This window comes from Eublepharis macularius, chromosome 19 (genome assembly GCF_028583425.1).
Source record: "Eublepharis macularius isolate TG4126 chromosome 19, MPM_Emac_v1.0, whole genome shotgun sequence".
Lineage (NCBI taxonomy): Eukaryota > Metazoa > Chordata > Lepidosauria > Squamata > Eublepharidae > Eublepharis > Eublepharis macularius.
In genome coordinates, this window is record NC_072808.1 from 3,730,085 (window position 1) to 3,743,188 (window position 13,104).

The 13,104-nt window shown below is 46.2% G+C and overlaps 1 protein-coding gene across 2 annotated transcripts in view; it reads left to right on the forward strand.

Annotated features, from left to right (window-relative positions):
• POU6F1 (POU class 6 homeobox 1) overlaps window positions 1–13,104 on the forward strand; it is a 33,734-nt gene that overhangs the window by 16,282 nt on the left and 4,348 nt on the right. For both annotated transcript variants that reach the window (XM_055003756.1, XM_055003755.1), the window contains 7 exons: window positions 470–597; window positions 2,711–2,936; window positions 5,047–5,288; window positions 6,867–6,995; window positions 7,972–8,193; window positions 10,629–10,767; window positions 12,432–12,606. In XM_055003756.1, coding sequence (XP_054859731.1) covers window positions 470–597; window positions 2,711–2,936; window positions 5,047–5,288; window positions 6,867–6,995; window positions 7,972–8,193; window positions 10,629–10,767; window positions 12,432–12,606 — 1,261 coding nt within the window. The remainder of the gene's footprint in view (window positions 1–469; window positions 598–2,710; window positions 2,937–5,046; window positions 5,289–6,866; window positions 6,996–7,971; window positions 8,194–10,628; window positions 10,768–12,431; window positions 12,607–13,104) is intronic.

Sequence of the window (13,104 nt, forward strand, 5' to 3'; positions counted from 1 at the left end):
TTGGGGCCCCTTCTTACATGCCTAGGGTAATGCAAAATCACCACTTTGGGGTCAGGAAGCAATTTTCCCCAGGCCAGTTTGGCTAGGGATCCTTCTGGTGTTTTGCCGTCTTCTGGGAATGCAGTAAGGGTCACTGGGTGTGTGGGGGGGAAGGGGGGAGGAACTGTACATTTCCTGCATTGTGCAGGGGGTTGGACTAGATGACCCTAGAGGTACCTTCCAGCCCTTTGGGTCTATGGTCCCTTTTAAACAGAGGGGCTATCAGGGTCAGACAGTTGGCAGTGAGTGGGGGTACAGCCTTTCCTACCTTCTGTTTCCCTCCTCCAAACTGCCCCTCGCCAGCCTTTTGCCATTGAAAGTGCTTTCAGACCCTACCTGCTAGGTAGGTACATCTGTCTTCACTCAGTGGTATTTACTTGGTTCAGTGTGCTGTGGCTCAGAGATGAACCATTGTTTCATTCTTCTCAAGGTGAAGTAAAGGCATTACCGGAAATAACGCCAACTCCTGCACCTGTCCCAGGAGTCATTCCCTTCAGCCAAGTGACAAGCCAGCAAACACAAACGCTAACACCTGTCACAGTGCAAGCCACGCCACAGGTAACTACCCTACAGTTTTGTGTTGGGTATGTGGGAGGGTATCGCAGCAGGCAGCAAACAGAGGAAATAGTGCATTCGATTTCTGCAGGTGGATAGGTGGAAATTTATGGCTGTGGTGTGGAGAAATCGGTGCAGAATTCTGTCATTGTGGTTCTTGGCCTGTGCAGAATGCTGTGGGCCTTGGAATATTCTACCATTGGGAATCCTCAACTGTTTTGTGCAGCTTTAGAGTTCTGGAATGTGTTCATGTTTATGTAGAAATCAAATGCACTCTTCCATTGCTGTTGGCGGGTATGTATGTTTTTAGCATGGGGATAATGTCCTGGGCACATGCCATGCAATCATGCCAGCCCTTGTTAGGGTATAAATCCAAAAAGAATATTTCCAAATATTTATCAAGAGACCACTGTGAATACTTGCTAAGGAGACACTTCCCTTCACCCTATAAAAACCTGGGATCCAAAGTCAATATCCAGTTCCGTTCACTGCAAACTCCTGTGAACCTCAGTTATGAGTAAAATTGTTCCAAGAACGGTAGATCCCCTCCCATCTTCCAAACAAGGAGCTGTCCGTCTCCAAGCTTCAGGAAAAATTAAAAGAGGTCTTGGATGGTATGGTTTTGATCAAGGAAGACTATGGGGGAAAGAATTAGCCCTCTTCCCTTAGAGCTGTGGTCCTAGTCCAATTCAGGCCCATTATGGCTGCTCTGAAGTCAAATTTCCTGTTTAATTGGCAGCTTAGCCCTTGGTGTTCCCAGCAGCCCCTGGAACAGTCATGGTCCATGCCCAATGTGCAGGCTAGCCCTACACAGACATTTGTGACAGAGGATGGGCCACTGGCACAGAGAACAGAGCAATAGTTTCTCTCCTCTAACCAGCTGCACTCCATGGCTTTGTCTGAGAGCTTTGGGTTGCATCCACATAGAGATTTTTCCCTGCATAGGCAGTGGGAAGCCCTGCCACCCCCAGTAGTAATCAGGAATGCCCAAACAACGTTGTACTTAATCCAGGCATTTGGCTCCTGCCCCCTCTGCCTCAACTTGAACGGGAGAAAATTGAAATTCTGGTTTTCTCTGTCTCTAAGGGGTGACTCTGAGTGGAGCTCCAAACCATGGCCAATATGGGATGGAGGGGGGCAGATTTAAAATACGTTTTCAAGCTATCCTTTGAGTCCTTCTCTCCTCTCTTCTGCCTCTATTGCTGCTCTTTATGGGTGTGCAGTTTGCACCCAGTGAGAGAACCAGAAGAGATTTACTTATAAATAATAAAGAGTCCAGTAGCACCTTTGAGACTAACCAATTTTGTTGTAGCATAAGCTTTCAAGAACCACAGCTCTCTTCGTCAGATGCATGGAGGGGATATCTGACAAAGAGAGCTGTGGTTCTCGAAAGCTTATGCTTCAATACAGTTGGTTAGTCTTAAAGATGCAACTGGACTCTTTAGTATTTTGCAGCTACAGACTAACACGACTAACTCCTCTGGACTTAAATAAGCGCTCCAGCCTGCTGTCTGAGTAGCAGGCTTGGGTGCTTTCTGATTGATAGACCCACTGGCAAAGAGGTCTCTGCCCTTCTACTTAAAATGCAATTATTTCTAGCTGGTATTATCAGCTTCAGCCCCACAGAGAGCAAATCCGATGTTTCTTGTAGTGTCTTGTCAAACAGTGTGGAGAACATTGTAGGAGAGAAAGTTCCCACAGCCACACCTGTAAGTGGGGCATTTCCTTGGTGACTCCAGCTGGGATATGGTGCAAACTGCTTTCCCCCCCAGGAAAAATGTCAGTGTTAACATGAAACCTGTAAATCTGAAACGAAGGATTTGGGGCCAGAGCGTCCTAGCGTGATCCTTCGGTGCTATAAAAAAGTCGCCACCTGTTCCCTGGTGTTGATTTTGCATTTCGCAACCAGCCCCCCCTGTTGGGCATTGTGGAGCTGCATCTGTCCAGCTTCGGGCCCGGGGTGCAAAGCCACAAATGGCACATCCCAGGCAGGGGTCACCTGGCTGGGCTGGGCCTCCGGTGGCCTCGCTGACGCGGCTGCTGCGCTGATGCTGTCTGCGGTGGCGTTGATCTTTTTTTTTCCCTTTTCTTTTTTAAATCTTGTTTACTTTTGCAGGTCTTGACTCAGGAAAACTTAGCAACAGTTGTGACAGGCGTAATGGTTCCAGCAGGGGCAGTTACTCAACCTCTTCTTATCCCCATCAGTATTGCAGGTCAAGTGGCAAGTCAGCAGGGGCTGGCTGTGTGGACATTTCCTGCAGCAACGGTCGCTGCCCTTCCGGGACTGACAGCCGCCTCTCCTACTGGGGGAATTTTCAAATCACCTATAGCCAATCTGCAAGGTAACTGCATTCGTCCGCAGGATGGCCTTCTTGTGTGATGGTGTCCCAGTTGCTTGTACCAAACCCAGACACACTTGGAAGAGGGAGAGGGGGTGTGGCTCAGTGTCGGAGCATCTGCTTCGGCAGGCAGAATGTCCCACCTTCAGTTCCAGTTCAGGAACAGGTAGCAGGCGATGTCAAAGACTAGAGGCGGGCACAAACTGGGAAAATGGCGGTTTGTTGCAGTTCATGGTTCATCGCATTTCATGAACCACGAACCGCCATGAACTTGCCCAGTTTAGAACCAGTTCTTTTGGTTTGTGAATACGTCACTTCTGAGGCTGCAGAAGGTCTGCAGAAAGCCCACCCCCCCTCATTGCCAGATTGATCAGCGCCAGGCTGTTTGCAGTGACAAACCGGAAAATGAACCAAACGAACCTCTCTAAAAATCGTCGCAGCTCATCGCGGTTCGTCAGAGATGAGCTTTGACGAACTACCATTTCACGAACCAAAAAACAGCCCGGTTCATGACAAACTTTGGTTCGTATTTCGGTTCGTGCTCATCTCTATCAAAGACCTGTGCCTGAGACCCTGGACACTTGCTGCCAATCTGAGTAGACAATACTGACCCAAATGGACCGATAGTCTGATGTAGTAGAAACAGCTTTGATGTGTTCAAGATCTTGCAACATTCTTTTTAAAAAATGTTGTATTGTTCATTTGTGTTTTCATTCAGAGGACAGACAGAAGGAGGTGCTAATTGGAAAGAGCTGCTGGCATGGTTTTAGATTTGCTAACGGATGGGAGGGAACTCAGCAGGTTCTGCTATGTATATTAGGGGTTACTGGTTCTGAGCCAGGTCCTACTGGGAATGGGCTCCAGCATTTACTTCAGTAGAGGGAACAGGTCCTCTGGCATAAAGGAATATACTCGTTTATCAGCTCCTTCTCCTGAAATGAATGGGAAAGAATTTGCATGCTGGGGGAAGTGTTATGGATGTATCAAAGCCCCTGTGTCATAGCCGTTGTATCAGTTGCAGCTAATTAACATATCTTACAGTACGATCGTGTGCGTACAGTGCAATCCTAAACAGAGTTATGGCCTTCTAAGCCATGACTTCAGTCTGCATAGGATTGCACTGAAAATTTATTAATCACTGGGTTTTAAGACAGAAAGGAAGATTCGGCTTACACTGGGAATACCTTTGCATAGGAATGTACGGTTAGCCACCTCGGGTGTTTTTTTGAAAGCAGATTATTGCAGCTTGTTAAAATGAATTAATAAATGTGAAAAGTAGACTATTTCGCTGCAGCAAATTCTGCGCCGGTCATTTTCACTGAAATGTGATTTAAGAGAGGTTACTCTTCCGGTAAGTAATGTGTGAGAATGGCTTTTATTTGGAAGAGGCTGTTAAAGGAAAAAGACACTTGATCAAGAAAGTAGAACTGAGAAGAAATTAGCCCTCCAGGGGCAACTTGTCTCTGCACCCCGTTTCACGCAAGATCCTGTGAATTACGCTCTATATGTTCAGCAAGATTCGAGTCGGATAGCTGACGAAGGGAGCTTGGCTCTTGAAAGCTTATAGGCTGGAAATCTTGTTGGCCTTTAAGGCTAAAGAATCAAATCTTGCAGTTCTACTGCAGACCAGCACAAGTTACCCCCCTGAAATTATCCTTTATATGTTCGGAAGCCTCTGAATTACTGTAATGGCTGTAGGTTAAGAAAGCTGATACAAGCCCCTGTGACTTCACTTCTAACCCTTGTTTTAATGCAGTTGGCTGTCGCCTCATCTGCTCACCTCCCAGCAGTGCCTAGCTGCTTCTTGAAGTAGTAGCAAGGAACTTGAAGTGACTAATGCAAAGTTCTTTGCAGCACAAAAGCTTTGACATTATTTACACCAACAGAAGCTGTGACAAAACAAGATGCTCCCTTGTTTATACACACACGTGCACACACAAAACAGCCTCTTTTAAGATCGTATTTTGGCCTGGAGTTGCATTTCCTCCACCCATTGGATGTTTGAGAAAATGCATGTCTCAAACTGAGCAATGGTGATTACAGGGCAGGAGAAAGGAAATGAGGAACGTTATGGAGGATACTCAGTCTCTGTCTCTTGATCTTGCTCCCACAGCTGCGGCAGTGCTGAACACAGCAATACAAGCTCCTTTGCAGCCAGCACACACTATTCAGGCTCCACAAACGGTTCAGCCACGGCCACCGCCGGTTCAAACACAGACCGTGTTCCAGCCTCAGACCCAGCCGCCCATTTTGCCACAGGCTACAACCGCTTCAACACCACCTGTCGCCAAGCCACTGGAAGCGCAAACGCAGATCACGGTTCAGCCAGCGGGATTTGCATTTAACCCTGGAATAGTAAGGAGCTGGAAATTTTCCCGACAAGGAATTGCTCACTCGTTTAAGGGTTAGGAAGGAATGGGAAAGTTTTGGGTGGCCTTTTGCCCTTCCTTGCTATGCCATGCAAGATTATACATTGGCAGAGAAGAAAGCAGCATGAAGCTTCTGTGACTTTTAATGTATTTTTTGAATGTTGTTAGCCGCCCTGAGCCCATCTGTGGGGAGGGCGGGGTGTAAATCAAAATCATATCAAATAAATAAATAAATAAGATGAGGGTCACACTGCACAGTCTTGGGAGCTGGGAAAGTTGGGTCCTGCCTGCAGTTATGATGCTGATGCCTGAAATAAGCCCACTGGGGCTTGGTTGCTTTTATGAACTGCAGTTTAAGGTCATTTTGTATCATCAGAGGAGCGTAAATAAATAATAATAAGACAGTGTTGTATAGTAGTTAGAGTGTTAAGCTGTGAATGGGGTTCAGAAACCCGTGCTCGCTGAGAGACTCTGGGCCAGTCATTATGTCTCAGCCTCAACTTACTTAGAGCAAGTTTGCATAGGCTAACATTGTGTAGAGGTGAGAGTGTTAGACTAGGATCTGGGAAACCTGGGGTCAGAGCCGTGCTTGGCCGTGGAAGCTTGCTGGGTAATCTTGAGCCAGTCACACGCTCTTCAGTGTCACCTGAGGGTATGTAACTGATGGGGTTATTGTGAGGGTAAGATGGAGAAGGGGAAGATATTGTAAGCCGCTTCGGGTCCCCATTGGGGATGAAAGTGGGGTATAAATGAATCAATGAAAAGAAGGTGGAGAAAACCCTGTATGCCTCCTGAACTTCTTGGAGGAAAGTTGTGATAAAAATTATCGGTCGGTCGGTTGGTCCGTCCGTCCGTCCGTCTATTTATCCACTCACCCACCAAAACAACATAAAAGCAGAGAGAGACAGCTTCTGTGTTTCCATTCCTCTAGAATGGTCTGGAAGTATCTTTTACCATACCTAGCATACTTAAGAGTGTCATGTTAATTGAGTACACAGCTAAGGTATTCTATGCAAAATCCAAGACCGGTGCAAAGCTGTGTCGTTCATGTGTCTCTTTCAAATATTTTTTACATTTTCTGTATTAAGAATTTTTCCACCTGTGGAAGGATTTCCATTTATGGATTTTCCACCATCCCATAGCAGCCTGAAATACCAGTGAAATCTCGTCCCTGAGGGGATTCCCCTCTCCTCCAAGGACAAGGTTTCAGAGTTCATATTAGAGCGGAACCACAAGTGACGCCTGACACAGGTTGGACACTTGTCAGCTTCCCTCAAGTTTTGATGGCAAATGTAGGCGTCCTGGTCTTGCAGCTTGGCTCTCTGACTGCTGTCCAACGGACTTTTCAACTGTCACTTGTCCAACATTCCGCCAAGCTGCCTACATTCCCCATCAAAACTGGAGGGAAGCTGACAAGTGTCCAACCTGTGTCAGGCGTCACTTGTGGTTCCACTCTTAGGCTGCCAGTGGAGGCGGGAGAAATAGATTCCACTGCGTATATAAATCCAGAATAACAGAATTTTTTAATGTTTGATTTCTGTTTCCCCCCCCCCCTTCTCCATAGCTCAGTGCGGCGTCTCTTGGGGCCCCCACCCAGCTTCTGAGTTCCCTGGCTGCTACGCCAGTGATTGCAAACACTATTCCCAGCGTGCAAGGGATAACGGGACAGATCCTGACAAATGCACAGGGGCAGGTAAGTGCTACAAGACTTTAGCAAACTCGTAAAGCAAAAACACCAATGGAATGGAAGTGGAATTGGAGTTAGTCCTTGTCTGAAAAAACAGGCAGTCTCAAATATTTGATGAGTGTCCTTGGATTATGTATATGCCCCTTCTGCCTCTAAGTAGGGCATGCTGAACATTTCATGAAAACAGAACATCCCATAAAAACAGAAAACGCTGAGCGGGGATGCCACCCAATGTATGGCCCTTCGGTTTCAATTAAAAAATTCTGAGTTCTGGCTCTGTAGATTTATTTATTTATTTTTAACCCACCCTCCTCGCAAGCGGGCTCAGGGCGAGGTACAACATTGATTAAAATACAGCTTAAAATCAATTATAAAAACAGATAAAATACAGATAAAAACAGATAAAATACTGTGCCCCTTTCGGGGCAACCAGAGGGAGTGGACTCTCCATACCCCTTGTAGAGGGAGACCAGTGGAAGGCTGGGCAATCATGGGCTAAAATTAGCCTCCGCCATATGCCTGGCAGAACATCTCCGTCTTACAGGCCCGCCTAAATGATACAAGATCCTGGCGGGCCCGAGTGTCCTCAGACAGAGAGTTCCACCAGGTTGGGGCCAGGACTGAAAAGGCCCTGGCCCTGGTAGAACTTAATGAAATTGTACCCCCAAATGGTACCCCCAAAATTGATGCCTCTGCTTTTACATCAGTTGCATAGAAATAGCATATGAATGAGTCAGTGGTATACAAAGGCCATGAAAGAAGTCAGAATAATTGAAAATGCTATAAAAGCTGCCAGGTGAATCAGCAACAGTGGCAATGGAAGTAGACAAAATGAAAAGGATTACAGTGACAACATATGGAAGCAAACAAACAAAGAGGCGTATTTATACAACCCTAGCTGGGTTGGAATGGTATTTAAAGGGTTTTTTTTTGTGCTCCATGCCTAGACATTTCCCCGTCCTTCCTTCCTTTCCTCTTCCAGGTCATTGGAACTCTTCCATGGGTGGTGAACCCAGCTGGCATCGCCACGGCAAACCCTGCCCCTGCCACGTTGCCAGTCCAGAATCTGCAGGTACAGGCAGTGACTCCGCAGCTGCTGTTAAATGCCCAAGGCCAGGTCATTGCCACCTTAGCCAGTAGTACCATCCAGGCAGCGACAGCCATCAGGAAACCAAGCACTCCAGAGTCTCCAGCAAAGAGCGAGGTGAGCTTCGGCGAATGAGGGTTTGCCATGTGTGAGGGAAATCCTCTCTGGAGGTTTCTCTAGCAGAGCATGGGCACGCGCAAACCGGACACAAAGAGACAGACCTTCTCTCTCTCAACAATTCCTTCATTTACACCAGTGATACTCAGAGCCAAAACCAACAAGACACCTGATGTGTGGAGGCAGGGCTCATTTTGAGGGGGAGCGTGCAGGAACGCAGTTCTCCAAAGAGGCCACGTCAGGTGCTCCCACCCACCTGATTTTTGGCCTGTTTTGGCCTGGATTTGGCCCAAAATGTCCAGGATTGGTCCCAAAACAGCCAGGACCGGGCATCTGATGGGTGGTGGATCACTCTCCCGCTCAGCAGCGGCCCAATTCTGACCATTTTGGGTCCCTTTTCGGCCATTTTCAGCCCCTTTTGCCATCTTGAGCCCAATTTCGGCCCTGAATGGCCAGGATTGGGTCCAAAACAGCCAGGATAGGTGATGTCAGGGGGTGTGGCACATGCAAATCAGTTATGCTAATGACACACTTCCGGGGATGGCAAGGGGTGTGGCATATGCTAATGAGTTATGCTAATGAGTTCCTCCAGCTCTTTTTCTACGAAATGACCCCTGTGTGAAGGACACAGTTTCCTGCACATTTCCATGGGAAATGTAGTGAGAAAGAACCTCTGTCAGGGAGAAGAAGGAGAATCCCCCCCTCTTCTTGGCAGAGGTTGTTTCTCTAGGCATCTCGTATAGTCTGCTTGGCTCCCTCTCGCCAGTGCCAGTGCGCTTGGCTCCTCAGTGTGTTTAGGAGAACAAGGGGGGCGCGCTGGCAGCAGCGAGAGGAAGCTGCCGGTGAGGTCGGCTCCCTATCCCTCTCACCGCTGCCAGTGCACTTTGCTCCTGAGTGCAAGGGAGCAAGGAGAGCGCGCTGCCTCTGCATCCCGTACAGATTAAGCAGACTTCAATATGTCTGCTTATTTTGTTACAAATCACGGAGGGAGACAGAAAGCTGCGCAAGACATTCAGCTCTACTTTGGGGGCACTTGAATTCTGCTCCTTGTAGTTTTTACTGGGCATTGTAGCCTTAAGAGCTAGAAACTTGATTTTTTTAACAGAAAAAGCGGGGGGGGGGGGAAGAAATCTGTGAGGCTAATGACAACGAATAGGGCCCATTTATCAACCCACGTCTCAGGACTGTGTGAATGTCACTTCGGAATTGTTAGAGGCATGCCTGTTCCATACAAGTTTCACTTCCGAAACACATGCTTTGGGCAAGTAGCCTGGTGGTGAAAATGAAGTGTTAATTGGAATGTGTTAATTGGAATATGTCTAACCACTAAAGAGTGACCTTTTTAATGGTTAAATATGTTAAGATTATGATTAAGTTTCAGGCCATCTGTTGTCTTAACTATATATTTAATATATTCACTGTGCTGAACATGAAATCGAAGCAAAGGGGCAAGGAGAGAAAGGAAAGAAAACTGAGTGTGAAATATTATTTCTCTTTGTAATCTAGGAAGTCAGAACCATAGCTTCTTTTCAGGCATGTAATACATGAAGTAGTAATAAAGGAAAGGTTGCCTCTGACCATGTACAGAGCACATTCTACATCAGACTGAGGTTCACATACGCCCTGATTTTTCCCTACTTCTTCATCGTGTGCTCAGTGACTTGCCCTTTGAATATGTCAATTGACTCCATTTTAAGGCACTGTGTTCGAGGTGAAACGGACATTCTGTCTATACTGTTAAATCTGTGATTGCCCAGTCACACATGCAAGTTGTCAAAGTGAATATGTATGCACAAATCAGGTTCAAAGAGCCTCATCCTGAATTAGGTCGAAAACAACATTTTTAGACTACTGTGCTGAGGTTACTGAGGAAATGGCATTTCTCTGTTCAGTCCAAATTTACCTTCTGAACCAAGATTTGGGGGGAGTAGATTTTTTGCAAGTTTGCAACTGTTTAGATGGTGCCTCTTGCATCACCTCCCTAACTCTTTAGAACGCCTTTAGAACAACAACAAAAGAACACGGAAACATATTAATGTACAGTTTTTAAAATAAAGCAGAGAGCTTTTTCACTGTGTATATTGGTGGGGGTAAGACAGGGCACCAGATTGGCTGGTTTGCATACCTGTCACTTAAGTGGTGAAGCCAGGAAGAGGCTGTGTGTTCCCTCTACAGCTCCAGGGCCCTCTATGAGCTCTCTTTCAGATGATGGCTCTAAACTTACAGAACAGAGGATGCGTAGCTCTTATTCGATGTATCAGTTAAAACTGGCAAAAATGTGGAAAAATGCCTGTGTGGTTCTGATAGTGGAGTTTGGGCTTGCTTGGCCGCTCCGGCACACAGTTTTGCCAGTGAGGTGGTTCTTCAAAACAGGAGCCAAAGTTCAGTTCAGGATTTCTGCATCTGAACCTTCTTCTCTTTTGCTACATCATCAGGTCCAGCCCATTCAACCTGCCCCGACCTTAACTCAGCCAGCGGTGGTCATCACTAGCCCTCCCCCAGCAAGCAAACTCAGTTCTGCTCCTGTCCCCATCACCTGCTCAGAGACCCCGACTGTAAGCCAGCTGGTTTCCAGTAAGCATCTCTGGGATCTCTGGTTTGTTTTTAGGCCAGGTGGAGGGTGGGAGTCATTAAAATAGGAAGCGGTTTGTGATTCAGCCTTGCGGGTGGTTGCAGTGGGGTGTGGGGGTGTGTTTCTTGTTGAGCCCAGCGTGGGGGAGTGCTGGGTTTGTGTGGTTCGGGCATTCACTGTACCGGGTCTGCGGGGATAGCTTTGCTTAGCCCACTCTGGCTGATGGTGTCTTCAGTTCATGTTGACTCAGAGCTAAGCTACAAGAGACAAATTACACGAGGAAGAGCACGTGAAGGGAGTCGCAATGTTAGCAGGGAAGCTGAATTTTAAAAGAGATCAGGAGGCTTTGTCAAATTCCCCTCTCTACAGAGCCAAGGAGAGGGAAGGTTTGTTTATTTCCTCTTCACCTCTTAGAAGGGGAGGTGAAACTGACAGGGGCTTTGGGAGGCAAAAAGGAAATTAACAAACCCTCTGAGCAGGAATCTTCTTTGCCCACTCTGTAGAGAGGGGAAATTAACAAAGCTGCCCGATCTGTTTTAAAACTCAGCTTCCTGGCTGACATTGCAACTGTCTTTGCATGCACCTCCTCATGTAATTTGTCTCTTGTAGTTCAGCTCTCAGACTGTAGCCAGGCTGTTTTCTTTAGTCATTGCTTCCCCCCGCCCATTACTCTGTGTCGGCAGCAAGAATTTTAGCTTGTGCTGCAGCAGAAGCAATTAGTGTGTGTAGTTGGGGTTTTCTATCACATTTAGTTAAAGTCTGTAAATCTGGGGAGGGGGGGAATGAACGCATTGCTTGACTATAAAGCAGAAGTCTAGTGGCCACTTAAAGAGTTAATAAGAAACATTTTCAGCATGCCGCTTTCTTCAGTCAGAGTTCACTTCATTGGATGCTTTGGAGTATAAGTTCATCAAGTCTTATTTATATACACAATAGAAAGGTGGAGAGATAGATGTGTATCTCACATTCATTATCAGTGAAACTGGACTCTGTTAGGAACATCTCTCTTAATTCTGCATTCTGTTGTGTATATAAATTGACCTACCTTCTGTGGCATCTGATTAAATGATCTCTGATTCATTTTTTAATAAAAAATTATTTGTGCAAAGAAAAAAAAAACCAATGCTGGCAAATCTAAACATAAGCTTCTATAAAAGGTCTCCAAGTATCTAAAAATAAATCCATAAGCAATTGTCGTCTATATGCAATATGTTATATGCAAATTGGCAATTTTTATATGGTCCTAAAACCAGTGAGTTACGAGAAGTGGGCTTTTCTCTTTCCGATGCTGTATTGTAAGTGTTTTGGTGGCTGTTAGGGAATGGAGGGTCCATTTTGATTGACCATCAGTTAGGTTCCATGAGACAGACAGATAGTTTAAAAGTACGTAAACATCCTCAAGAATTTCTCCATTTCAAGATGGGGAAAGTGGCATGAGGGCAGGGCGGCTGAAGCCCCTCTTCCCCAGTGCAATGATGTTGATCTGAATTGGGACCCTGCAGCATTGCAGAATTGAATGCCTACAGCAAATTCACAGCTGCTATCTGTCCGAAAGTCCCCTTAGCACTCACGTGTTACACGTAATATCTATTTTGGGCCTAAAGTGGCTACCCCTCTGGAATCATTGTCTGACTAGTGTCCCCACTGCCTCCCTCTTTCGCATTAGAACCTCAGCCTCCAAACAACAGTAGCGACGAAGATGGAATAAACTTAGAGGAGATACGAGAATTTGCTAAGAACTTTAAGATCCGACGCCTGTCTCTGGGTCTAACGCAGACGCAGGTGGGCCAAGCTTTAACTGCAACTGAAGGACCTGCGTACAGCCAATCTGCCATATGCAGGTAAGCCAAAGGTGTTTTGGGGAGGGGCCCCCTTGTAGGAGGCGTGGCTGAAACTATGCATTGAGTCTGTGGGATTGCCACACAGGCAGAGTGTCTTGGCCTAGGGATTTTAAAATAATTGACTGTTAGCCAGTTCTTTAAACCAGCAGAATAAAAAATGTTATTGAGATCTCTCAGAGATTTATAATTTACCAGATTATGTTTTTCTGGTCAGACGGCTGTAAATGTCATTTTTGCAAAAACGTAGAATGCGTGTGTGTTGGTTTGGATCCAGCAATGTGTGAATGGAAAGGAAAACACACTTGGCTCAATTCTGCTTGCACAAACAATAGTGCTGTGGCTATAGCAACACATAGCACCTTAGTGTAATTTTTAAGGAACTAACAGTGTACATTTGCAGCAATAGAATGTACAGCAGAGAGTTCACGTGGTTTTATTTAATTTGCTTTTGAAATTGTATTGGGAGAAATACCTTGTGGTATGTCTTATGCGTGCCGA